At 46.9% G+C, this 24,066-nt stretch overlaps 1 protein-coding gene across 1 annotated transcript in view; it reads left to right on the plus strand.

Moving 5' to 3' along the window:
• Window positions 1-15,724: 15,724 nt before the first annotated feature.
• EIF3M (eukaryotic translation initiation factor 3 subunit M) overlaps window positions 15,725-24,066 on the plus strand; it is a 30,856-nt gene continuing 22,514 nt past the window's right edge. The window contains exons 1-5 of the mRNA XM_006128910.3: window positions 15,725-15,881; window positions 17,580-17,712; window positions 20,326-20,464; window positions 23,079-23,202; window positions 23,970-24,064. Coding sequence (XP_006128972.1) covers window positions 15,840-15,881; window positions 17,580-17,712; window positions 20,326-20,464; window positions 23,079-23,202; window positions 23,970-24,064 — 533 coding nt within the window. The 5' untranslated portion in view covers window positions 15,725-15,839. The remainder of the gene's footprint in view (window positions 15,882-17,579; window positions 17,713-20,325; window positions 20,465-23,078; window positions 23,203-23,969; window positions 24,065-24,066) is intronic.

The raw sequence follows: 24,066 nt of genomic DNA on the forward strand, positions 1-24,066 counted from the left end.
GAGCTGAGCCTGGGGCAGGGAGTTGAGGTGCAGGAGGAGGATCAGGGGGCAAGCTCTGGGAGGGAGTTTGGGTGCAGGGGGACTCAGGGTTAGGGCAGGGGCTTGAGGTGCAGGAGAGGTTTAGGACTGGGGCCAGGGTTCGGAATGCAGACTCCAGCTGGGCACTGCTTACCACAGGTGGCTTCTGGGTGGTGGTGCAGGGGACTATGGCAGGCTCACCCCTATCCTGGCCCTGCACCACTCCCAAAAGAAGCCAGTAAACTCTCTCCATCCTTGCCCCCACTGCTCTGTGGAGATGGAGGAAGGGAGGGAGGGAGGAGGACCCTGAGATCAGCACCCCCTTCCTCTTCTTCCTGTGACCTGAATAGCAAGCAAGAGGTGGGGAGGGGGGGAGAAAGGGGACAGCTCCAAGGCAGAGGGCAGGAGCAGCAGGGCAGTGAGGGAGGGGCAGATGAAGTGCTGGCACTTGACAGCCTCCCCGCCAAGCCTGTCAGGATCACCTGTCAAAGGCTCCAAGATCTACCAGTAGATCCTGATCTACTGGTTGGTGACCACTGGGATAGAGGAAATGCTGCTGGGAGTTTAGAAGAAAACAAATATCAGTGAATGTTATCAGAAAGAGCCTGAGATAAGGAAAGTGCTGGGGAAGGTATAAGGAAGTCTAGGGATTCTGTAGCTCTCTTGTAGCAGGTGATGGAGACTTTTATAGGCAGCTGCTATTAAAGGTCCCTGGACTGGAACCCAGAGTAGAGGGTGGACCTGGGTTCCCCCCCAATACACATGTCCCCATTTCCACTTGAAGAAAAGACTGGCTGGGGAAAAGAGGTTTTTACCCAGCCCTGTATTCTTTGAGACTCCACCAAGACGGTGTAGTTTATAACTTATACAGGCCAATGTTGAGAGAAGCTTAAACAGCAAGCTGAGGCCGTAGGTGTGGTGCCTAAATTGAGGGCTGCTGTGAGCCTCTGAGGCAAGCAATCTGCCTGAAATAACAGGACCCAACACATTTTGAATAGATGCTTTGTCGCAAACTTTAATGCATAATCTTACTTTGTTACTGTCTCTACAAAGAGAGAGAGACTGTCAGGACTCCAGGCTCGTCTCATCTCTGGAAAGGGAATGGGGTCAAGTGGGTTACAGCAGGGGGGCAGATACATTTTGGGCCCTACATAAGAATGGCAGAATGGCCATTCTTGGTCAGACCAATGATCCATCTAGCCCAGTGTCTTCCAACAGCAGCTAATGCCAGGTGTTTCAGAAGGCATGAACAGAAGAGGCAATCATCAAATGACCCACCCTCATTGCCCATTCCCAGCTTCTGGCAAACAGTACCTAGGGACACCATCCCTGCCCATTCTGGCTAGTAGCCATTGATGGACCTGTCCTCCTTGAAGTTATTTGTTCTTATTGGAGCCTTGTTATAGTTTTGGCCTTTCCATCATCTCTACCATCTCCTGTCAAAGAGTTCCACAGGTTCAAATGCAAAGGGAGATTTCAAAGGATATAAGAATAAAAAACTCAATAATGGTGGATTTCAACTATCCCTGTATTAACTGGGTACATGTCACTTCAAGATGGGATGTAGAGATAAAGTTTGACACCTTAAATGACTGCTTTTTGGACTAGCTGGTCCTGGAACCCACAAGGGGAAGAGGCTATTTTTGATTTAATCCTAAAATGGAGTGCAGGATCTGGTCCAAGAGGTAAATGTAACTAGACCACTTGAAAATAGTGACCATAATGTAATAAAATGTAACATCCTTGTGGTGGGAAAAACACCTCAGCAGCCCAACACTGTAGCTACGTCTAGACTGGCATGATTTTCCGCAAATGCTTTTAACAGAAAAGTTTTTCCATTAAAAGCATTTGCGGAAAAGAGCGTCTAGATTGGCACAGACGCTTTTGCGCAAAAGCACTTTTTGCGGAAAAGCGTCCGTGCCAATCTAGACACGGTTTTGCGCAAGAAAGCCCTGATCACCATTTTTGCCATCGGGGCTTTTTTGCGCAAAACAGTTTTTAGCTGTCTACACTGGCCCTCTTGCGCAAAAGCATTTGCACAAGAGGGCTTTTTCCCGAGCGGGAGCAGCATAGTATTTGCGGAAGAACACTGACAATCTTACATTAGATCGTCAGTGTTCTTGCGCAAATTCAAGCGGCCAGTGTAGACAGCTGGCAAGATTTCCGCAAAAGCAGTTGCTTTTGCAGAAAAACTTGCCAGTCTAGACGCAGCCTGTGGCTTTAATTTCAGAAAGGGGAACTAAACAAAAATGAGGAGGTTAGTTAAACAGAAATTGAAATGTACAATGACAAAAGTAAAACCCCTGCAAGCTGCATGGGAACTCTTAAAAGACACCATAATAGAGGCCCAACTTATATGTATACCCCAAATTAAAAAACACAGTAAGAGAATCAAAAAAGTGCCACCATAGCTTAACCAGGTAAAAGAAGCAGCGAGAGAGAAAAAAAAAGCATCATTTAAAAAATGGTAGTTAAAACGTAGTGAAGAAAACAGAAAGGAGCATAAACTCTGTCAAATTAAATGTAAAAATATAACAAAGAAAGCCAAAAAGGCGTTTGAAGAACAACTAGCCAAATACTCAAAAAGCTGTTTTTTTAAGTCCATCAGAAACAGAAAGCCTGCCAAACAACCAGTGGAACCACTGGATGATCAAGATACTAAAAGGAGCATTCAAAGATAAGCAGCCTTGCCTCCAGGTTCTTGCTCTGCCCTTAATAACTCCAGGTCAGCTGTCTTGGCTGCTCTGAAGTAGGCACGGGTTAATTAGGAGAGGGTTTTTCTGTTTTTTAGAGCTGACTCAGTCCCCTTCTAATCTAACCTGATCTTGTCACATAAGTAGCAGGTTAAAAACAAACAAAAGGAAGTTTATCTTCATGCCATGCACAGTCAACCTGTGAAACTCCTTGCCAGAGGATGTTATGAAGACCTGGACTTTAACAGGGTTCAAAAAAGAACTAAATAAATTCATGGAAGTTAGGTCCATCAATAAGGTTACGTCTATACTACAAAGTTTTTGCACAAAAACGGCCATTTTTACGCAAAATCCCAGGGAGTGTTCACACCTCAAGTACATATTTGTGCAATAAAATCTATAGTCAATTGACGGAACAAAGGGATTTTTTTCGTGTAGGTATACCTCCTTCTATGAGGCATAACTCCTTTTTGCGCTACAGCTCTTGTGCAAAAAGGCACGTATGGATGCTCCACAGGGGTTTCTTGTGCAAAAAGAGCCTATCCGAAAAAGCATAGGTGCTCTGATGGCCATTCAATGAATGACCATCAGAACTTTCTTTTGCAAGAGCATCCATGCTTTGAGGTGTGGATGCGCTTTTGCACAAGAAGTTTTTGCACAAGAACTCTTCCGCAAAAGAAGCCTGCAGTGTAGACTTAGCCTAGCTGTTAGCCAGCATGGGTAGGAATGGTGTCCCTAGCCTCTGTTTGTCAGAGGCTGGAAATGGATGACAGGAGCGCGATCATGTGATGATTACCTGTTTTGTCTGCTTCCTCTGGCATCTGGCATTGGACACTGTTGGAAGATAGGATACAAGACAGACCCAATATGGCTGTTCTTGTGTTCTTATTTTCTTGACTGTGAAGAAATAATATGATTTGTTTGCTTTAAAGCTGCTGTCTATAAATGTCATTGGGTAAGCTTCTTGTATTATGTTAGTAAAGGAATAAATAACATCTCTTTATTCTATTTTTCCATGCCATTTATGACTTCCTAGACCGTTAACATATCCCCCTCAGGTGAAAAGCCCCAGCCTTGTTAATCTTTCTGTGTATGGAAGCTGTTTCTTACCTCTAATAATTGTTTTAGCCCTTTCTATACCTTTTCCAAATCCAATATATCTTTTTTTCAGATGGGGTGACCAATTCTGCATGCAGTATTCAAGGTGTGGGCATATCCTGACTTTATGTTGAGGCAATATGATATTTTCTGTCTTATTATCTATTCCTTTCCTAATGATTCACAATATTCTGTTAGCTTTTTAGACTGTCACTGCACATTGTGTGTAGTTCTCTTAAAACATCTGCTCAATGACTCCAAGATCTCTTTCTTGAGTGGTAGTGGCTATTTTACATCCCATTGTTTTTGAATGTGTAGTTGGGATTATATTTGTCCATGTGCATTACTTTGCATTTATCAGCACTGAATTCCTTCTGCCCTTGTGTTGCCAAATCACTCCATTTTGTGAGATCCTTCTTAGCAGTCAGCTTTGGACTTAACTATTTTGAGTAATTTTTTTATCATCTGCAAATTTTGCCATCTCACTCATTTACCCCTTTTCCAAGAACATTAATCAGTTGTTTAACAGCAGTGGTCCAAGTGGTCTTTTTTTCCTATCTTTATGTGGAGTACCCAGCAATGTTTTCATGATGTTCTAAAAATCCTTCAATTACCTGAATAACAAAGCCTTTTGTTATCTTAATCACCTTGTCCCCACTAAAGGTAAAGCTGGGAGCAGCACAAACTCCATTGCAGTTAAGAACTGCCTCTGCAGCTAAGGCATGTGCTTTAAGCCAGCCGGGTGGGAGAAGTGGAGAATGCTTTTGGGTTGGGGGCCACTGCCCTACAGAAAAATCAGTCAGGTGCCCCATAAAAGTGAGAAGCAAATAAATAAATAATAACCACCTCACTGACATGGCCCCTGCCTGTAAAGCAGAAAGACACTCCCCGCATACTCCTCACACAGCAGCGCCTCGCCGGGCTGGAGCTAGTAGATTTTGTGGGGAAAATGCCTCCAGGCAGCGCTTTACTGAGCCAGCAGAAGAGAGGGAGAGCAGCAGCATGTAGAGCTGCTTCCTCCCCCACAAGGCAGAGCCTGTGGATCGGATCTGGCTCTGGCTCTGGCTTGCCTGACTCTGGCCCGCTAGATGTGGGGCTCTTTCCCCCACAGCAGGGAGCCAGCACTGGCACTCCAGAGCTGGGTGTAAGGCTGGAGCGCCAACCTGGGCTCCCCAATGCTGAGGAAGGGAAAGTCTTGGGGGGTAGATCCAGGCACTGGATTTGGTCCCCTGATCTTAAGTTGTCCTCCCCTCTTCCCCTCGTTTTAAGCAGATCTCAAATATGAATAATGAATTCTAGGTCTTCAAATTTTAGGAGGGCGACAGACCCTCCCTTAGAGCAGTGTTTCTTAAACTTTTTAAGACCATGGAACACCAAACAATAATATTTTTGAATGCAGAATACCTATGAAAATGTTCTTAAAAAAGACAAAAACAAAGAAGTAACAAAAACAAAGAAGAGATGGCGGCACACCTGAGAGTTGTTCACGGAACTCTAGTGTTCCGCGGCACATAGTTTAAGAAACACTGCCTTAGAGTGCCATAAATGGCAGCTTTGCCCAAACTCCTCCCCAGAACTGCAGCTTGAGGGATGAGAGGGGATCTGGTTGCTGAAGTAGGGGCCAGGTCTGCGCTCGGTGACAGGGGGAAGCAGAGTGACGCAGCTCTGCTCCGTCGCTGTCAGCCGCACTGCTCCGCTTCCTGCCAGTGAGTGTGGGAGACAGTCCCGCCCCTCTCCTGAATGACACGCTGGAAGCTGGGAAATGGACCCACATTGCTCCACTTTTCCCTGCCACTGCCGGTGCGTGCAAGGAGCCCTGAACCCTGGTGCGGGTGCCAGGCTCCCTGACTATTCCTCTAGGCTGCCCAGAGGCTCTGGGTCCTTGTCTTGCCCACCTGAGATGTTTTGGGGGGCAACAACTCCCCAGATCCACCTCATGCATCACCAGTGTCTGGCCACTGCAGCCCTGCACATCCCAAATCCTCCCACTTCCTCTTCTCAACCCGTTGCCCCTCCAACTACACCCTGTTCCACCAAGGCCATCACCTCACCTTCCATACGAGGCTCCTAGGACCTAATCAGTGGAGCCACACCTGTGAGCCATTAATTGGGCAGGCAGCCTTTCATTTTTTTACGTGTGGTCACTAGGGTTGCCAGTCTGTCTGGTATTGGCCTGGGATTTGTGACTTCTGTCTGGTAAAAAACCCAGAAAATCCTGGACATGTAAAATGCTGCTTGGGACATTCTTCCCCTGCCAGGTCTGGTGGGGACAGAGAGAGTATTGTGGGGATTTAAAGGCCCCGTGACATTTTTCATGCAGTTGGGGTTTTTTTGCTCAACACTTTCCATCCCCTGGGGTTTTTTTGCTCAACCAATTTTTTCCCACCATGTTCAGTATTTTTTGTGAAACTATCTGGCAACCCTAGTGGTCACCCGAGCATGCACCTTAGAGGGAACTATCCACCTGAATGGAGTTTGTGGACCTCCCCCCAATGGTCCACAGACCATAGTTTGAGAACCTCTGTGCTAGGTGCTTCTCAAATCATGCTGGACTTTTCCATGCTCATTCTCTCTTCTGGTCCATGCTCTTTCTTGCGGGGGTGGGAGGGCCTGTACACATTCCACCACAAAGCTCTTCCTAATCTACTCACTCTTGCTAGTATCAATAGACTGTAGACAGACAGTTTGTCAGGTGGCTGCATTCCACTGCAATGCTCACTGTTCTTGCGGAGATGTCTGGCTGCTTAAGACGGGTTTTAACTCAATCCATGCCAGTGCCTGGGTGGAATTCATGCACTAAATATTTAAATGTTAAAAGTTTAAGACAGCGATCAACATCTCCAACCAAACACCTTTCAAAATCCACAGGCCCTACTCAGGAACATGTGGTGTTCCTCATCTGATGCATTGCATGCACAATACTAATTATGTGGGTGAAACCAAACAATCCCTATGGTTTCAAATAAACCCACACAGGAAAACAAGAAAAGACAAAACAGCCTGTGGCTGTGGGTGACACTTTTCCCAAAGCAATCACTCTCTCCCTGACCTATCAGTCCTCATCCTCAAAGGACACCTGCACCATGCTTCCAAAAGATAAGCCTGAGAGCTCACATTCATAACTTTACGAGACCCTAAGCATCAAGGGCTTAATACAGACACTGGATGTATGGCTTAGTGACACAGTATGGAACCGGCAGCTCCTGTTGGCTGTGGATCACCATTCCTGGCCAATGGCAGCTGCAGGAAGTGATGTCCCAGTCTGCACCACTTCTCAAAGCTCCCGTTGACTGGGACTGGCGATCTGTGGCCAACAGGAGCTGCGATTGCTGGTACCTGCGGCTGTGCAGGTAAATATAGTGGTGGTAGCCTGCCAGGGGCTAACCTTGGAGAACTGCTACTGTGTTATTGCCCAACAGATGTGGGTCCAATAAATGATGAGACCTCCCCACCTTGCCTCACAAATAAGCTGCAGATTCAGTTATATAAAACACTCTCCTCTATAGCGATGATACATTTTCTATGATAAATAAAGCACAGTCTTTTACTTAACTTCCCTAAGATTAGTAGCTTAAGAAACCACATACGTTTTATATTAAAAAAAAACCAACAAGATACTCCCTGAGATCCTGATTTCAAATGCCAACAGAGTCCCCCACTACCTTAATTTTTCTGTAGAAAATAATAAAAGCACCATGCAATATGCTGTGTAAATATTTCAGAAAAGGCCTTAAAAATGCATGGTCACCAACTGTTTTACTGATTTATTTATTTAATAATATACAATGAGTCTGCATCTGGATACATCACCACAGCAAAGATCTAATGACAAATCAGGTTTACATTAGTATTCTTAGCCAACATGTCCCTTCTCCAACCCATACTTAGGCAGCATATTGTATACTGGTGGTCCAGTGAGTACCCTTCTCCCCAGAGGTGACTGGTTTTTTCAGTGGGGCTAGATAAAAGATATTTCTGAAGTGCTTTGTGATGAAAAGAGTAGCACTAACATTTTATGGTGTTAACTATCTATCCTCTAAAAAACTTTAAAATCCTTTCTAAAGTTTCTCAAATTGTGTGCTCAAAATATGGAGGCATCCAAAATCATTAGTCATTTGAACATCTTAACCTATTTAAGTACAAAATATTATTTTTTTTAAAAGACTTGACATAAAACAGATAATATTAGAATATGCTGTTTAGGAAACTAGTTTGAGTAAAGACATCTCACTGAAAAACATTGTTAACAGCAGTAATATAACACTTTGTATAACTGAGCTATAAGTAGAAGCACACAAGCACGGTAAAAATATCATAAATTTACAGACTTTCAAAGCAAACCAGGGTCACTTATTTTTATATTTTGTTATTTACATTAAGCAAGTGCACAAAAGACCTGATCATATGGGCTCAGTGAGGTATAAGCAGAAACAAAATACAGGACTATGTAGCACTTTAAAGACTAACAAGATGGTTTATTAGATGATGAGCTTTCGTGGGCCAGACCCACTTCACTTTGCCCCAAAAACCTCACAACCTGAGAACCTGGTCGGTGCATGGTTAAGAGCTCTAAGAGGAAAAGACTCCAGTGTGGTAGATAACAATCTTCATGATTTAGTAAAAACTGTTTGTGATCCTTAAAATATTTCTAAAACCATTTATCTGTAAAATATGTGGAATGTACAAAAAAATGATAGTGGGGCAAGACAGTATAAAGGTTTTAATGGTATAAGCTTGAAAATATGTTTTCTACAGGCAGTCCCCGAGTTACGCGGATCTGACTTATGTCGGATCCGCAGTTACGAACGGGGATTTTTTCGCCCCGGAGGACTGGAGCAGCGGGACGCCTGGTCCCGCCGCCCGCCTCCTCCAGGGCGAGAAAAGCTGCTCCCCGTCTCCCTGGTCTGCTGGGGGAGCCAGCAGACCAGGGAGACGGGGAGCAAAGCGGCGGAGGACCCAGGCCGGACCCGCGGTGCTGATCTGGAAGCGCCGCGGTCCGGCCCGGGTCCTCCGCCGCTTTGCTCCGCGTCTCCCTGGTCTGCTGGGGGGGGGATGCAGCTAGTGCCCCCCCCCCCAGCAGACCAGGGAGACGTGGAGCAAAGCCCGGGGCCTGTGGTGGAGCAGGTGGGGCGCTGCCGGTTGGTCCCGCAGCACCACTCCTTGGCGTTACTGGACCAACCCAGCAGCACCCCAGCTGCTCTGCCCCAGGCGTCCCCAAGTCAGCCGCTGCTGAAACTGACCAGTGGCTGACTACAGGAAGCCCGAGGCAGAGTTGCTCTGCCCTGGGCTTCCTGGAATCAGCTGCTGATCAGTTTCAGCAGCAGCTGACTTGGGGACGCCTGGGGTTCTTAAGTTGAATCTGTATGTAAGTTGGAACTGGTGTCCAGATTCAGCCGCTGTTGAAACTGATCAGTTTCAGCAGCGGCTGAATCTGGATGCCAGTTCCGACTTACATACAGATTCAACTTAAGAACAAACCTACAGTCCCTATCTTGTACGTAACCCGGGGATTGCCTGTATATGGCTACGTCTACACTGAGTTTTCTCCACAAAAAATATGCAAATGAGGGACTGGCACCTCACTCCTCTATTCCCCCACTTACCTTCCCCAGGGCACCATTCAAACCCTTGGTATCTCTTTCCCCACTTCTCCCAGGTCACAATTCCCTCCCAGACCCTGCACTTCTTCCAACACTTCTCCCCTAGACGAGAATCCTCTCCTGCACCCATAACCTCTCCTGGACCCTAGACCCCAAACTCCTGCCCCAGCTCATAACCCCCTCCTTCACCCAAACTCCCTCTCAGACCCCACACTCCCTCTTGCACCCCAGTCCTCTAGCCCAAACTCCTTTCTACACCCCACCCTCCATCCCAGACCCCACACCTCCTCCACAGAACTGCGGCCCTTGACCACTTACCAAAATCTTGGAGTGGCCCCCCATTACAAATTATTGCTCACCCCTGGACTAGAGGTATGGTTGCAGCCTTATTACTACAGGCTGAAGTTATAGACCGTATTCCCGAGTTTGCACAGAATTCCCCAAAGATTAATGAATCAGGTTTTCAGCAGGAGAGGTGGAATTTCAGCCACAGTGTATAAAGTGAAGTTGAAGCCAACAAGTTATGCTTCAAAGGGAATTGTGAAATTTTCATAAAAGGGAATTTCCAGAATTACTAAAGCAACATCTGACTTTATTAAAGCACAGTGGCCTCATTTAGCCTACCACTCATTGTAAGCTTTTCCTAACTACCGCATTAGATAGCAACACAAGAATTGAGATTTTTTTCTCCTAAACTCAAAACATTCAAGGAGTCATTGCTTCTAAAAACTTTTTAAAATTAAATCTTAAAATTAATCCATAACACACAGGAATCAAGTAACCTTCAATACTTCTCCAATTTCATTGAAAGATTGAGGCTACATGTTCAGTATCACCGGCAGGGGCGGCCCTAGATGAGCTGCCAGCAACTGGCGCCCTAGGCCAACCATGCAATCGGCGCACCCACCTCCAAACCCCTCAATGATATTGTGCCACCATTTGGCGCCCCATTTAACTTGGCGCCCTAGGTGACTGCCTCGTTCGCCTATATGGACAGGCCACCCCTGCACCGGTATGCTCTTTTTGCTCAATAAATAGCATTATCACTCCAGGAAAGCATTATTGGTACTATGAGGAATAAATCAATGTAATTTTTAATACTGCAGATTGTTCAAACTTTTGAATCATGAATACAGTGACCATATTTTCTGAACCAAAAATGGGGACACATTAGCCACGCTCCTGACCCCCATTAGCCATGCCCTCCTGCCACATGGAAGTCCCATAGCTGGGGGTAGTACTTCTGGGGTCAAGATGGACACATGACCAGAAGTAAAGGATGTCATGTGACTCATCTCTGAACTCCTCCCACCATCCTCTACCAATAGGTATGGGTTTGGGACCCATAGGACACCCCCATGAAAGTATACTTCAACTGCATTAATCCAGAGTCTCATGACACTGAGCACTAAGGGTCTATAATGGACATGAGGAGTCCTGACCAGCACCGAGTAACTGAGGGGATAAACTCAAGTAGCTAGCTAGAGTGTTGGCCAGGGGGCCAGGAGAACCAATCGAGATAGAGAGCTGGAATTTGAATTGTGTAGGGTGCCTACCTGCTTTCTTTATGGAGAAGAGATAAACTAGGAATTGAGACACACAGAATGATTTAAACCCAGGCAGAACTACTATGTCCCCAAGGAATTCTGGGCATGGGAATAGATTGAACAAAGAGAAAATTAGAAGTGGCAGGAATGGGTTGTAGTGCAGCAGGAGAGAAGGGCCGCCCAGGAACAGCTCGCACGCTGGTAAGAGACAGTGTTCTCCACCTTGACTGCTGTGATACAGCATGTGGCAACCTACCTGGAGAGGGCCAACTCCCAGAACGCCACCCAGAACATGGCTTCCACTCCAGATCTTCTGCCTCCAGGATTCTCCTCACAGGGAACCGGGGCTTCCAGGCCCTCAGGAGACAGTCTCACTCCCATTCCTGAGCCTCCCTACCCCTTCCGAATCCCATTTCTTTCCTTTTCCTGTTGTTTTTCCCCAAATAAATACTCCTGTTACTTGCATAACACACTCTTTATTGGTTGAACTGCAGGGTGGAGTAGATGAAAGGGAAACAGAAGGAATGCAGGGACAACTTGTGGAGAGCCATGGGGAAGAGACTCAAAAGAGGCCTTGCATAAAACTGTCCCTCAAGGTGTCTCTGATGCACATTGCTCCTTGCTGTGCTCTTCTTATGGATCTGGTGTCTGGCTGCTCTAACTATCAGGCCAGCCACTCTGCCATAGCTCCCCAGCCTGCCAGATACATTTCCCCCTTGTTCTTGCAGAGATTGTGGAGCACACGACAGGCTGCCACCACGAAGGGGATGTTGCATTCACTGAGGTCCAGGAGGGTCAGGAAACTCCTGGGCTGTGTCTAGACTGGCCGGTTTTTCCGGAAAATCAGCCGCTTTTCCGGAAAAACTTGCCAGTTGTCTACACTGGCCGCTTGAATTTCCGCAAAAGCACTGACTTCCTACTGTAAGAAATCAGTGCTTTTTGTGGAAATACTATGCTGCTCCCATTCGGGCAAAAGTCACTTTTGCGCAAAACTTTTGAGCAAAAGGGCCAGTGTAGACAGCTCAGATTTGTTTTGTGCAAAAAAGCCCTGATTGCAAAAATAGCGTTCGAAGCTTTTTTGTGCAAAAGCGCATCTAGATTGGCCACGGACGCTTTTCCGCAAAAAGTGCTTTTGCGGAAAAGCATTCGTGCCAATCTAGACGCTCTTTTCCAAAAATGCTTTTAATGGAAAACTTTTCTGTTAAAAGCATTTCCGGAAAATCATGCCAGTCTAGACGTAGCCCTGAACTTTCCCCCCAAAATGTACATTTCACCACCATTCTGCACCTACTCAGCCTATGATTAAACTCCTCTTTGCTGGGGTCCATGCTACACGTGTAGGGCTTCGTGAGTCATGGGAGCAAAGAGTAGGTTGGGCTGCCCATGATCATGATGGTCACGTTCTTCTCAGACTCTTGTGTTCTGCTTGGGGAAAAAGTTCCAGTGTGCATCTTTTGGAAAAGGCAGAAGTTTGCACCTTTCCCAACCATCCCACACTGATGTTGGTGAAGTGTCTCGTGATCCACGAGTGCCTGCAGCACCATGGAGAAGTACCCCTTTTGGTTGCTGTACTCTGAGGCATGGTGTTCAGGGGCCAAGATGGGGATGTGAGTTCTGTCTATGGCCCCACCACAATTAGGAAAGCCCCCACAATATTGTTCATGTTCCCCAGAGTCACGACCAGGATGTTGTTTATGGCCTCAGCTACTTGTATGACAACAGCCCCCACCATCAATTTCCCCACCCTAAACTGGTTCCTGACTGAGTGGTAGCTGGCTGGCATGGCAAGCTTTCAGAGGGCAATTGCCACAAACTTCTCCATGGTCAGAGCGGGTCTCATGTGGGTATCCTGTCACTTTAGGGCAGAGGCGAGCCATTTGCAGAGCTCCAGGAATGTGGCCTTCTACAGTCACTGCTGGTCATCCCAACTCTGCGTGACAATGCAGTCTCACCAGCCTGACCTCATCTCCTCATCTCCCAACACCAGAACTGGTGCTGCACTTGTCCAGGGGATTGACTAGCAGCTGCACTAGCAGGACTGCCAGGGCTTGGCTGAGGGGTGCCACTGTGCCATGCCAAGGTTTATCCTTCTTCTCCTCATCCTTATGAAGAAATATGTAGGCACTCTCAGGCTGTGCCTACACTGGCGCGTTCTTGTGCAAAAAGAGCCACTCATGCGCAAAAACATTCCGCCTGTCTACACTGGCTGCACGTTCTTGCGCAAGTAAACTGATGTTGTACTGTAGAAAATCAGGGCTTCTTGTGCGAGAACTCTGTTGCTCCCTCTCAGGAAGAAGCCCTCTTGCACAAGAACTCTTCCAGAAGAGGCCAGTGTAGACAGGCAACATGAATTTCTTGCGCAAGAAGCCCCTATAGTTAAAATGGCCATCAGAGCTTTCTTGTGCAAGAGAGCGTCTACACTGCCATGGATGCTCTTGCGCAAAAGCACATGCCAGTGTAGATGCTCTCTTGTGGAAGAGTTCTTGCGCAAGAAGCTGCCAGTGTAGACGTAGCCTAAGTAAAGAGCCATGAGGAGCACAAGAGACATGAGCATGCCAATGCTTTCCAGCACCCCAGACTCCGTGTCATCTTCACAAGTAACCAGAACATGAAAGAATGCGAGCACACCGTGCCCTCTTTAGCTCATATGAGGGGGAAGGGACTAAAGGAGTGCCTGGCTTATAGGATGCAGCCAACATGAGCCCCTCTAACTATGCACAGCTGATTTTTTGACTCAGTGGATACCGGAAGCATAGGCCAGACTGCCCAGCTACACACGGTGACTTGCTCTCTGAGTCGACAGCCGGCTCTGTAATGTGGACATGCTACTTCAGGGAACATTTGACCTGCCCTCCGCCTTCTCAGCATCAGGTGCCCAGATATTGATCATGTTAGATTCAACCTTATCTTGTAGTATAGATGTGTCCTAAGAGAGCTGTGATATGTCAGTGCAACAGAAACAGCATATTATGTAAAGCAGTAACATTTTATCTCTGTAATCTGTAATTTTATAGTGACTAGCTATGACCATTTCAGAGACCTGTACCACATTATCAGGTATCTTGAACCCCTAAGTTATGTTGTAGACTTTACCAAAAGACAGATTTGAAGTCTCAGAAAGTTGGTCATAAGCCCAGTAAAATTAAAGGCCAACCACCTCAGAAGAAAGTGGGACCACTGAGCCCACAGACCAACTCATTACTTGAGATTACAAACCCGAGGATAGGCACAGGGCAAGTGTCATGACTCAAACAGAACCTGAGGGTGGCTGGAATGGGGCAATGCCAACTGTTCTGCAAAGGAGCTAGTACAGGCGTCAGCAACCTTTTCAAACCAAAGAACCAAACTACATCAAAACTACACCATATAAGAATGTCCATTTGGCATGACTGAAATCATACATCTTAATATTACTGATAATTGACATAATGATTAATAATAGCATGTATGAAACATTGTATTTACAGACTTTAATGGGACTTCTGCCGCTGCACCTTTTCATTCATTTCTTTCGGGGCTGGTTGACCAGGCTTCGTTTCTAACTAAAGTAAAATATTATGTCCAACACAAAAGGTTTCAACATTGTCTTTATTTATGGCAGGAGTAGAGAACCATTTTGGGGGCGGGGTCACTGACCCACAGAAAAATCAGTCAGGGACCACACAAGAAGCAAAAAAACTCCCATCCTAACCCTCACTGATGCGGCCTCCCAACTGAAACACCTCACTCCCCTGGGGCTCCAGCCCCATAGCAGGGATTTTTTTGGGGAGGGGAGACTGAGGTTAAAGGCCTCAGGCCAGATTTACTCCTCTGAAGTTCCAGGGTTAGTGGAATTTGTGGGCCTCCCTAGGCTCTGGAGTGGAGCCAAAAATGAGAGGTTAAATGTGCCATACAGTGCTGCTAGTTAAGGGGATAGGGATGGGGTGCAGGATCTGGGTGGGGAGCGGGGTGCAAGAGGGATGAGGGTCTTAAGTCCTGGGTGGGAGGTAGGGTGTAGAAGCAGGCTGGGAGTAGGTTGTCTGGCCAGGGAGAGGGGGCCAGAGCAAGGGAGGGTGGAGAAGCAGGCTGGGGGGTGCATAGGGTGTCAGGCCAGAAGGAGGGGACAGAAGCAGAAGGAGCAGCTGTTTCTGCACTCCTTTTCTGGCTAGCTCAGAGCTTCCCCTTCCCCCTAGGAAGCCGGCACTGGCGCTCTGATCTTGCAGGGCGCTGTGAGGCTGGCACGCCAGCGTGGGCTCCCTGCTATGGGGGGAGCTCGTGGGAGGCTGGGCTCTCCTTCGAAAGAGCCCTAGCTTGCTCCCCAGTGAGCCAGAGATTGCGAAGAGGGCGTTAGTGGCTGCGGGGCAGAGGATCCCTGCCCAGAGGCCTGGATGTCGGCCCCAAGGGACGGAGGAAGGCTCCACAGCCACCGAGACCCTGCTGCTGAGGGTCGTGCTCCAGCCTGGCTAATGGCAGGTGTGTGGCCGGGCGGGGCACAGATGGGAAGCAGCTCAGCGAGCCCCGGCCGGGCCGCGAGGAGGGCTGGGTGCCCGCGGGGCGGAAGGGGCCGTTGCCCTGAGGCGAGGCGAGACGAGCTCGCGCCACCTCCCCACCCCCTAGGAGCGCCAGGCGCGGAGCTCGGGCTGCCGGGGCCTTCCGCTGCTGGAACCGGCAGGGCGCAGGCAAGCGGCGGTTGCCAGGGGATACCCATAGGGAGAGGCGCCGGCCCAGGCCCTTGGGGGAGCGTGGCCCCACCACGTGGGCGGCGGCGGCTGGAGCAGGTGCCGGGGGCGGCCCGTAGCCCGGATGCGGAAGCGGGTGCGGAGCTTCCCCGGAAGTGACGGTGCATCGCTCCCTTTCCGTTGCGGGCGGCGTGTTCGGGCGCAGGGAGCGGAGCCTCCGCTGCCATGAGCGTCCCGGCCTTCATCGATGTTACCGAGGAGGATCAGGTCAGGGGCCGCGCGTCTGGCCGCTTCGCGGTGCGGGGCTGTGCGGGGGTAGCCGGGCTCCCGCACTCAGAGCAGCGCCCGTCGGGGGGCGCGTGCCGAGCGCCTGGGCCCGGCTGTTAACGGCCGGGGAGGAACGCGCGCCGGGGGCTGGGCTGTGCCAGAGCAGGGTGGGACTGGAAAACGCCCCCTGGTCTCCGTGTCGCCCTAGTGGCTGTGTCCCCTAGCGAGGGGCCCCCTCGTACCGCGCCGCTTTTCGGTGGGTGAGAGAACCTGCCTCGCCAGCTGCCGCGAGCCCGGAGCGAGTGTTATCTCGCCGCCCTGCCGCTCGCGTCCAAGGGCTGCGCAGCAGATGCCAGGCCGTCTCAGAGTGGGGGTAACCCTAGTAACTAAAAGGGGCCATTGGCCTCGGTGCGCTCCCTGTGGAGTGGAGTGAGTGGATTTCTCCTAGAGTCAGAATTCATAACCTACCAGATTTGTAGAACTGTCGCACTGACCCCAGGGCTCCTTCTTGCATCATTTCATCTGTCTCTCTCTTAAGATAAAGGAAAGCAGTGGATGACCCGTGTTCAGTATGAAACTCTTGAGGGCATGAAGCATACATACATTATATTAAATGCGGCACTCTGGTGCCCGGTGGAGTTCTGTGGGAATAGGAAATTACCAAAGTTCCATCACAATACTTGGCAGTTCTGTGTGGCCTTTGAAAATAAATTTTACTCACAGCATATTATTAGAACACTAAATGAAATGAATTTTGTATGCCTTTGATTAGTTTAAATATTATTTTACCCAATCTTGTCTCTCTCCCTTCTCCCTTCCACTCAAAATCCTATCCCTCTAATATTTTTTGGTTCGCCTTCCTTTCTTCCATCCTCCTATAGGGTCCTATTTTGAAGTAACCTCCCTTCTTCCCCCAAAATTAAGTAATAGTTGCCATTGCTTACTACTTTATTCTTTCAGCCTTCTTGGTATTAAAGTTGCTATCATGGTGTGGGTTAGTTTGTTTATTTGAGCTATTGTGTCAAAATATGGCTCTTGCTCATTTTTGAAGGGCCTTTTTAAAAAAAAGTTAAGTTCTGCAAAATAAATACTGAAAATACTCCCCAACCACAGATACTCGAAATACACATTTTATATATGTCGTGCTGTCTCATAACAACTCTTCAAGTATTCAGTCCAAAGCCTCTTTAAAATTGTGCGGAGTTCTAAAATATACTTTTCAGTTATTTCTTTAAAAAAATACCATGTTTATTTAATTTTTATCCCTGACATAAAGGCTTTTTAAAAATCGTTATCTTTGTATTTTTCTAGCACTTAAATGTCTTGATCAAATCAGGGGCCCATGGTACTAGTGTATATATATGGCTTCAAAGAGCTCATAGTCATTTAGTAAAATCTTGGATTGTAAAGTTAAGGTATAGGCATTATCACCAGGAAAGAGGAGGGTTCTCAGCTCAAATTAACTAATTTGATATGAAGTCCTAAAGAATATAAGGCAGTTTGTTTTCACAAAAGACTAGGAACTCTAGTCTTTAAACTCAGCCAGTTAACTCATGAGAAAAGTATATATTGTCTTGCTTTTTACTAGGATTTTTACCTTGAGTTAAAAACACACCTTTTTTCATTCAAAAGAAGACTGCCAGTAAGGTGTTGCTGAAGGTATGTACATTTGCATTTGTTTCTTTATTTCTTTAAAAGGCTGCAGAACTTCGAGCTTATCTGAAATCTAAAGGAGCTGAGATCTCTGAAGAGAACTCTGAAGGTGGACTTCACATTGACCTGGCTCAGATTATTGAAGTCTGTGATGTATGTCTAAAGGAGGATGATAAAGGTTTGTGTCTTGAAAGCCTTAGTGTGGATATTTTTGTGTAGCACAGTCAAGAACTTGGATTGAGCTTAATTTACATAGATCACTTGCAGGGCAGAGAGACCAAGAGTGAAAGTACTAATAGGAAGCTAGCTCATTGTACATTAAGGGGAAGATTTTCAAAGGTGGTCAGCATTGACCTAATATAGGTCCCATTTCAAGTCAGTGGTAAAAGCCTATTCAATGGGAGCAGAAGTAGTTTCTGAAAATCCTACTCTACATTTCCAAAAGGACCATCCTGTACAACAACACTATTTTTTGTCAGTAATAAAAGTACCCCAGCTGGGAACTTCGAAATTGCTGTGTACTTAGGTTAATCACCTACAGGGAAAGGGATGTGATGCCATACTGACCCTGTCCTTGGCTAGTGTAAATTTCCAGATATGCTTAGAGGCCATGTAAGGCAGTGTTTAGTCTATGCGGCATATGGTGTAGTGGTCTGTGGGAGTCAAGCCATTCTTTCCCTCCTCTCTGTGAATCTGCATGTTGCAGACCCAGAAAAAAAATCATTTATACAGGCACCCTCTGAGATAACTGTAGGCAAGATTTGGAGACCTGTTGCATGGTCTTCACTACATAAAGATCCATATGTGCATAGACTGGTTTCAGTAGAAGTTTCAACTTCTGGCTCTGATTTTTAATCCATGTGTAAATTCTCAATCAAGGTAGTTTATACAAGGTGAAATGTGCCTGTATTCAATTTTATCTCTTGGTGATGTGCAGTTCCTTTTGAACAAGTGAGAATTATAGTTTGGACAGTGTCTAAGATGGGTAATTAATCATGTATAAAATCAGTTTCCATTTAAAAAAAATTAGTGGTGAAATAAAACTTGTTGCTGGTGAAGAGACTGATTCAGCAGGGGGCCTGATTCCAGTAAGTAACAGCATAACTTTAAGAAGAATGAAGAAATTTGATGCAAGTAACTGTTAATGTCAGGGGCAAACTATAAATCAGTTAACTCTGCCCTTGAAATTTTAGGCTATCTTCTGAGATCTTTCAACAGGACACAATAATAATTGCAGTAAATATTACGGCTTTTAAGCTGTGAGCAGCGGCTCCTGCCTGCCCCTCCTGTATCAGAGGCAGCATGGGGAGCAGGAGGCTCCACTGTGCTCACCTGCCTCTGCCTCCTCTACTTGCCCTGCCCCACCCCGCCCATACAAAGACAGCAGCCTGCATGTAATTGTTTAAGTGGATTAACTGATGAACCTGAGCTCCTCAGTTAATCATTTAATTGGGTAGGTTCACATCCCTAATGTGACTGTTTTTTTTGGAAAGGGTGAGGATTTGTTTAGGGGATGGATATTTATGAGTAGTGGTCATTAGGCATCTTGCAGCAAAGTGCATGTAAATTATATGGACAGGCCCCATAATTCTATAGACAGAATGGCCATCCTTTCTTTTAATTGAAGTAGCCTCCTTTGGAGAAGATTGTATTCATAGTAGTTTGCTATGCTTGTCATGATGAAGCTAATAACTTTTTTTGCATATTTGCTTTTCAGGGTGTATATTTATTCCCAGAAGCTAAACAATGAGAGTGCTAATTTCTATTTTGGCGTTCTAGTGAATCAGGTGAATTGGAATAGTATAGTGATCTTTTCACTATAGTGATTTACTAGTCCAGTTTAGATAGTGATGGAAATTTGTGCAAACCCTTGACTGCTCTGTGACCTAGATCATGTTGGCTCTATACTTTAATAAGCAGGTGTTCGTAGCACAAACTGCAATGACTGGTATTAATTTGCACCCTTGGTGGTGGTCTCAATGAAAATTGTATCTTTTGTAGCCTTCTTCACTGTATTATGAGTGCCTTTCAGTCGTGGATTAAGCAATGTAATGAACAAGTATTATATTTAGTTAATTATATTTAGTTAATTTTTTCTTATCTTCTCCCCCGGGGAAGAATTGTTTCTGCAGTGTAGTGTTTTGGTAGGTTTTTAAAATATGTATGGGCATATCACTGTGTTGATTAGAGTAAACAAATCAAAGTGTAGGTTGCATTTGCAGTGGAAAATTAGATTTATTGATGGTCCTCAGTTTCTGTAGGAGTTAGTTCTGCCATCTGGGACTGACTTCTGAGAAAGTTGTACCTTGTGCTAAAGTACCAGAAAGTTGTACCTTGTGCTAAAGTACCATAAAGTCCAGAGTTATTGATTGCAGTCCTCATTTTGGAGTTTTAGGCAATCTTTTAGATGTGCTTGAGTCCGGGCCATTGAGTGGGGATTGAGCCTAAGTTGTTTAGAAGATGGGGATGGAGACTTTGAAATTAACCTGGAAGGAAGGATTGATGTCTTGGGGATGGCATTCTTTTTCCACCTTAGAGGTGTGATCCCTTTCGGAAAGGGTTGTGAGATGCTGGCAGAAGATTGACTATTAGACTGAGCTGCTGTCAACCTCGATATGCTTGTTCAGTTTAATAACTGGATTTTTTTAAAAAGCCTTTGAGCCTGAAGTTATACTTTTCCAGTATGTCTTGCTGAGGAAAAAATAAGCATTAGTGGCAGGAGCATTTCTAATACTGCTGAATTAATTACTGCTTTTAGTGTTAAGTTGATGCATGTCTTGTTTATGTGTAGATGTTGAAAGTGTCATGAACAGCGTAGTATCTCTGCTTCTTATCCTGGAACCTGACAAACAAGAAGCTTTGATTGAAAGCCTGTGTGAGAAGTTGGTCAAATTTCGGGAAGGCGAGCGTCCATCTCTCAGGTTGCAGCTGTAAGTATCCCTCAGGGATCATCTTCCCTTCCTTTCAGGAGGGGTACAGTCTTTTGTGTGTGTTTTGATTTGGGTTTTGTTTTTAAGTACAGGCCCAGGAATTAAAAACTGGGCCCTGATTAAGGATGTGAACAAGTAACTGATTATCTGGTATAGGGATGTGAACCACTAGTTGACTAGTCTCTCCCTCTCCCCCTCTCTTCCCTTGCTGCCACTATCAGAAAGAGGCAGCAAGGGTTGGCGGACAAAAGAGGGGGTGCTTCAAAGTGGCAGTGCCACATGGAGTCTAGGATCAGCTGGGGACTCACCCATTCCTCAGGCCAGAATCCTCTCCTGCACCCATATTCCCTCCCCAACCCTGCATCCCATTTCCCTGTCTCAGGTCACAACCCGTCCCAAGCTGACCCCAGACTCCATGTGGCACTGCTGCTTTGAAATGCCCTGTGAAGCCTGATGCCAGGCTTCACAGGGCATTTCAAAGCAGTAGTGTTGCAGGGAGCCCTTGGTCAGCTGGGATTGTGAGTTCTCAGCAGGCCCCAGGCTCCATGTGACGCTGCCGCTTTGAAACGCCGCAGGGAGCACAGTGCCAGCGGGGAACTGCTCGTGTCCCCTGCTGACTCTGTGCTCTCTGCAGCGCTTTCCTACCTTTGAAGTGTAGCAGCTGCCCTGGGGCTGGCTATACTTCAAAGGTGGAGGTGCCCTTATCCACTAATCGAATAGTCGATGTAAATCGCATTGATCAGCTAATCAATTAATCTAAATTTAACATCCTAATCTGGTAAGCATCATCCTTCATGGTTAACCATTACCTGGTAACAGCCCCCCCGCACATGGCCCGCTCTGGGCAGCAGGCTGCTCCAGTCCTGCGGGGCTGCTGGCTTCTAGCCCATGTGGGCTGGGAGCTGGCAGCCCCCTTTACCCCCTCCTCTTGCTGCCAACTCCCAGCCTGGGGTTAAAAGCAGCTGGATTGGAGCAGCCCCATGCCTGTGGTGTGGGGGCTGCTCCATCTGCATTTAATCAGTTAAACAAAATGTTTAACCGGTTAAATGATTAAATGGGCTTTTACATCCCTAGTCCTTGATGAAATTCTGTGCATCTGTGACCTTTGGCATGTTTTTCACCTTTTTACCTCTTTTCCCTATCTGTACAAATGGGAATCCTCACTTACCCCTCTGGGCAGGGAAATCTCTAGGAAGGTACGGGGCAGCTCTGCCCCACCCCACATTCCCCCAAGCCCTTCTTGTGCCCTCCCCCATTGTACTCTTTGCCCGAAGCTCCTCTCCCAGAGCACTGTGAGCTGGAGGATTACTGGGGGGAACTAGGAACCTGATGCAGAGCAGCAATAGGAGTTGGTCTCTCCCACGTTCACTGTGATAGTGGGAGCTAGAGCAATCAGGCAACCTGCTCTGCTCCACCATCCATCTCCCGGTCCCCTGCTCTCCACTTCACTATAGTGGTGGCAAGTGGAGTGACCTCCCACTGCAGAGTAAAGGATGCTGTAGTGCAGGGGTAATTTGTAATGGGCGGGCCACTCCAAGATTTTGGCAAATGGTCAAAGGCTGCACTTCTATGGAGGGATGGAGAATGGGTGAGGCGGGAACTTGGGATAGAGGACTGGGGTGCACAAGGGAGTGTAGGAGTTTGAGTAAAGGAGGGGTTGTGACCTGAGACAGGGAAATGGGATGCAGGGTTGGGGAGGGAATATGGATGCAGGAGAGGATTCTGGCCTGAGGAATGGGTGCAGGGTCTGGGGGAAGGGAAGCGGGGATACAGAATGTTTGTAGTTGGACCAGGTAGTTGGAGAAGAGAGAGGGAGTGGGGTGCCCAGAGACAGGCTCTGGCTTGAAGGTGCTTATCTAGGCGGCTCCCAGCTGACAGCCTTGCAGGAACCTTAGGCAGGCTGGCTGCACTATGTGGCTCTGTTCTGGGCATGAGGGAGGGAGACTTTGCATGCTACCCCTGCCCCCCACAAAATTTCTGAGTTCCTATTGGCCGGAAACTGGCGAATGAGAGCTGAGAGATTTTGTTGGGAGGCAGGGCAGTGTGCAAAGCGTCCCTCCCCAGCATCCAGAGCAGAGTGCAAGCGGCTCTCTGCCTAAGGGTTCCAGGGAGGTGGCTGTGGGCCAGATCTGGTGGCTTGGCAGGCGGGATCCAGCCCGCTGGCTGCCTTTTGCCTGCCTGTACTATAGTGACAGAGCATAAGACCAGCAGACTCACCAGCAGCTGTTGCTGGTCACACCAGTGTGCACAAGCAATTTGCATATTCCTAGACTGTGTTGAAAGGATTTGTCTGCAAGCCTATTGCTCTCTCTACTTTGCCACCTCCAGTCCCAGCAGAAGTACAGCCCAGGCTGGGTCCTGGCTCAGCATGCGCTGCTGCTGCTGCGGCTCCTGGCCTGATCGCTGGCCATAGTCCTACTATTCTCACTCATTGTTGCAGAGTTCTGAAGCTCCATGGGTATAAAGCTGATATCCTGGATATAAATTTAGTATCCATGAAGGGTTCTCGTGGTTGTTAGGCAGGTTTACATGATATATGCTAGTATATGTGCACAGTCACCTCACTTATTGCCAAACTTGTGAGCGTTCATTAATTTTGTTGTTCCTCATTTAGGCTGAGTAATCTCTTCCATGGAATGGATAAGAATACTCCTGTAAGGTACACAGTCTACTGCAGCCTTATTAAAGTTGCCTCAGCATGTGGTGCCATTCAGTACATTCCAACTGAACTAGATCAGGTAATTGACATGGTGTCACCTCTGATTTTCTGTCTTAACTGTACATGGTCTGTTGTTAAAGGTGGTATTCAGAGGGCACAGTGGCTAATACTATGTAAAAAGTGCCACGCTCTAGTGGAATAAAAAGCAAATTTTGAATTATTGTGGGTTTTTTAACCTTTTATAAGTTTTTGCCCTTACAATTGAAGTCAAACTGCTCTTTGCAACAAATGTGAAAATACACTTCTTTCCCTGTTAAATGCATCAGAAGATCTGCTTGGGTGTAGTTTGAATGTGCTGGGTGTGGAAAAAATGCTGTAAACAGCCATCTTTGGGGCACTAGCTTACTGTCCATCACTTTGGAGGCCAAAAGGTGTAAGCCAGCATTCTTTGTAAGCTGAGCAAAGGAAGGATTTAGATGCAGCCCCAGCTGATTAGCAAAGCGCCCGCAGTTAGGTCTTTTTGTTTCTATGTTTTATTCGCATGTGCTTCAGTGCAAAACAAATGTGTTCCGCACATGGATGGAAAAGATTAGAGGGAACATTGGTGTAGGACTGCTGTCCTCCTTTACAAAGAGGGTGCAATGTTCTGATTTGGGGCCCTACAGTGGTGCATTTTCTTTACTGGGGACTGTGGCATAAATACCCAGAAAGCCAAAACATCCTTTCTGTCACTTTCATCTTCAAGAGAGCTTGGGTCAGGTATAAGTGGGTAGTGTTTGTAGTTCTAATGTTAAGTCAGAACACTCTTCAGAAAGCATTACAGCACTTGAATTGTTTTCTGTGTAGGTTCGAAAGTGGATTTCTGACTGGAATCTCAGCACGGAGAAAAAACATACTCTTCTGCGACTGCTGTATGATGCACTAGTGGACTGCAAGAAAAGGT

This window comes from Pelodiscus sinensis, chromosome 5 (assembly GCF_052426305.1).
Source record: "Pelodiscus sinensis isolate ZL-2025 chromosome 5, ASM5242630v1, whole genome shotgun sequence".
NCBI classification, from domain to species: domain Eukaryota; kingdom Metazoa; phylum Chordata; order Testudines; family Trionychidae; genus Pelodiscus; species Pelodiscus sinensis.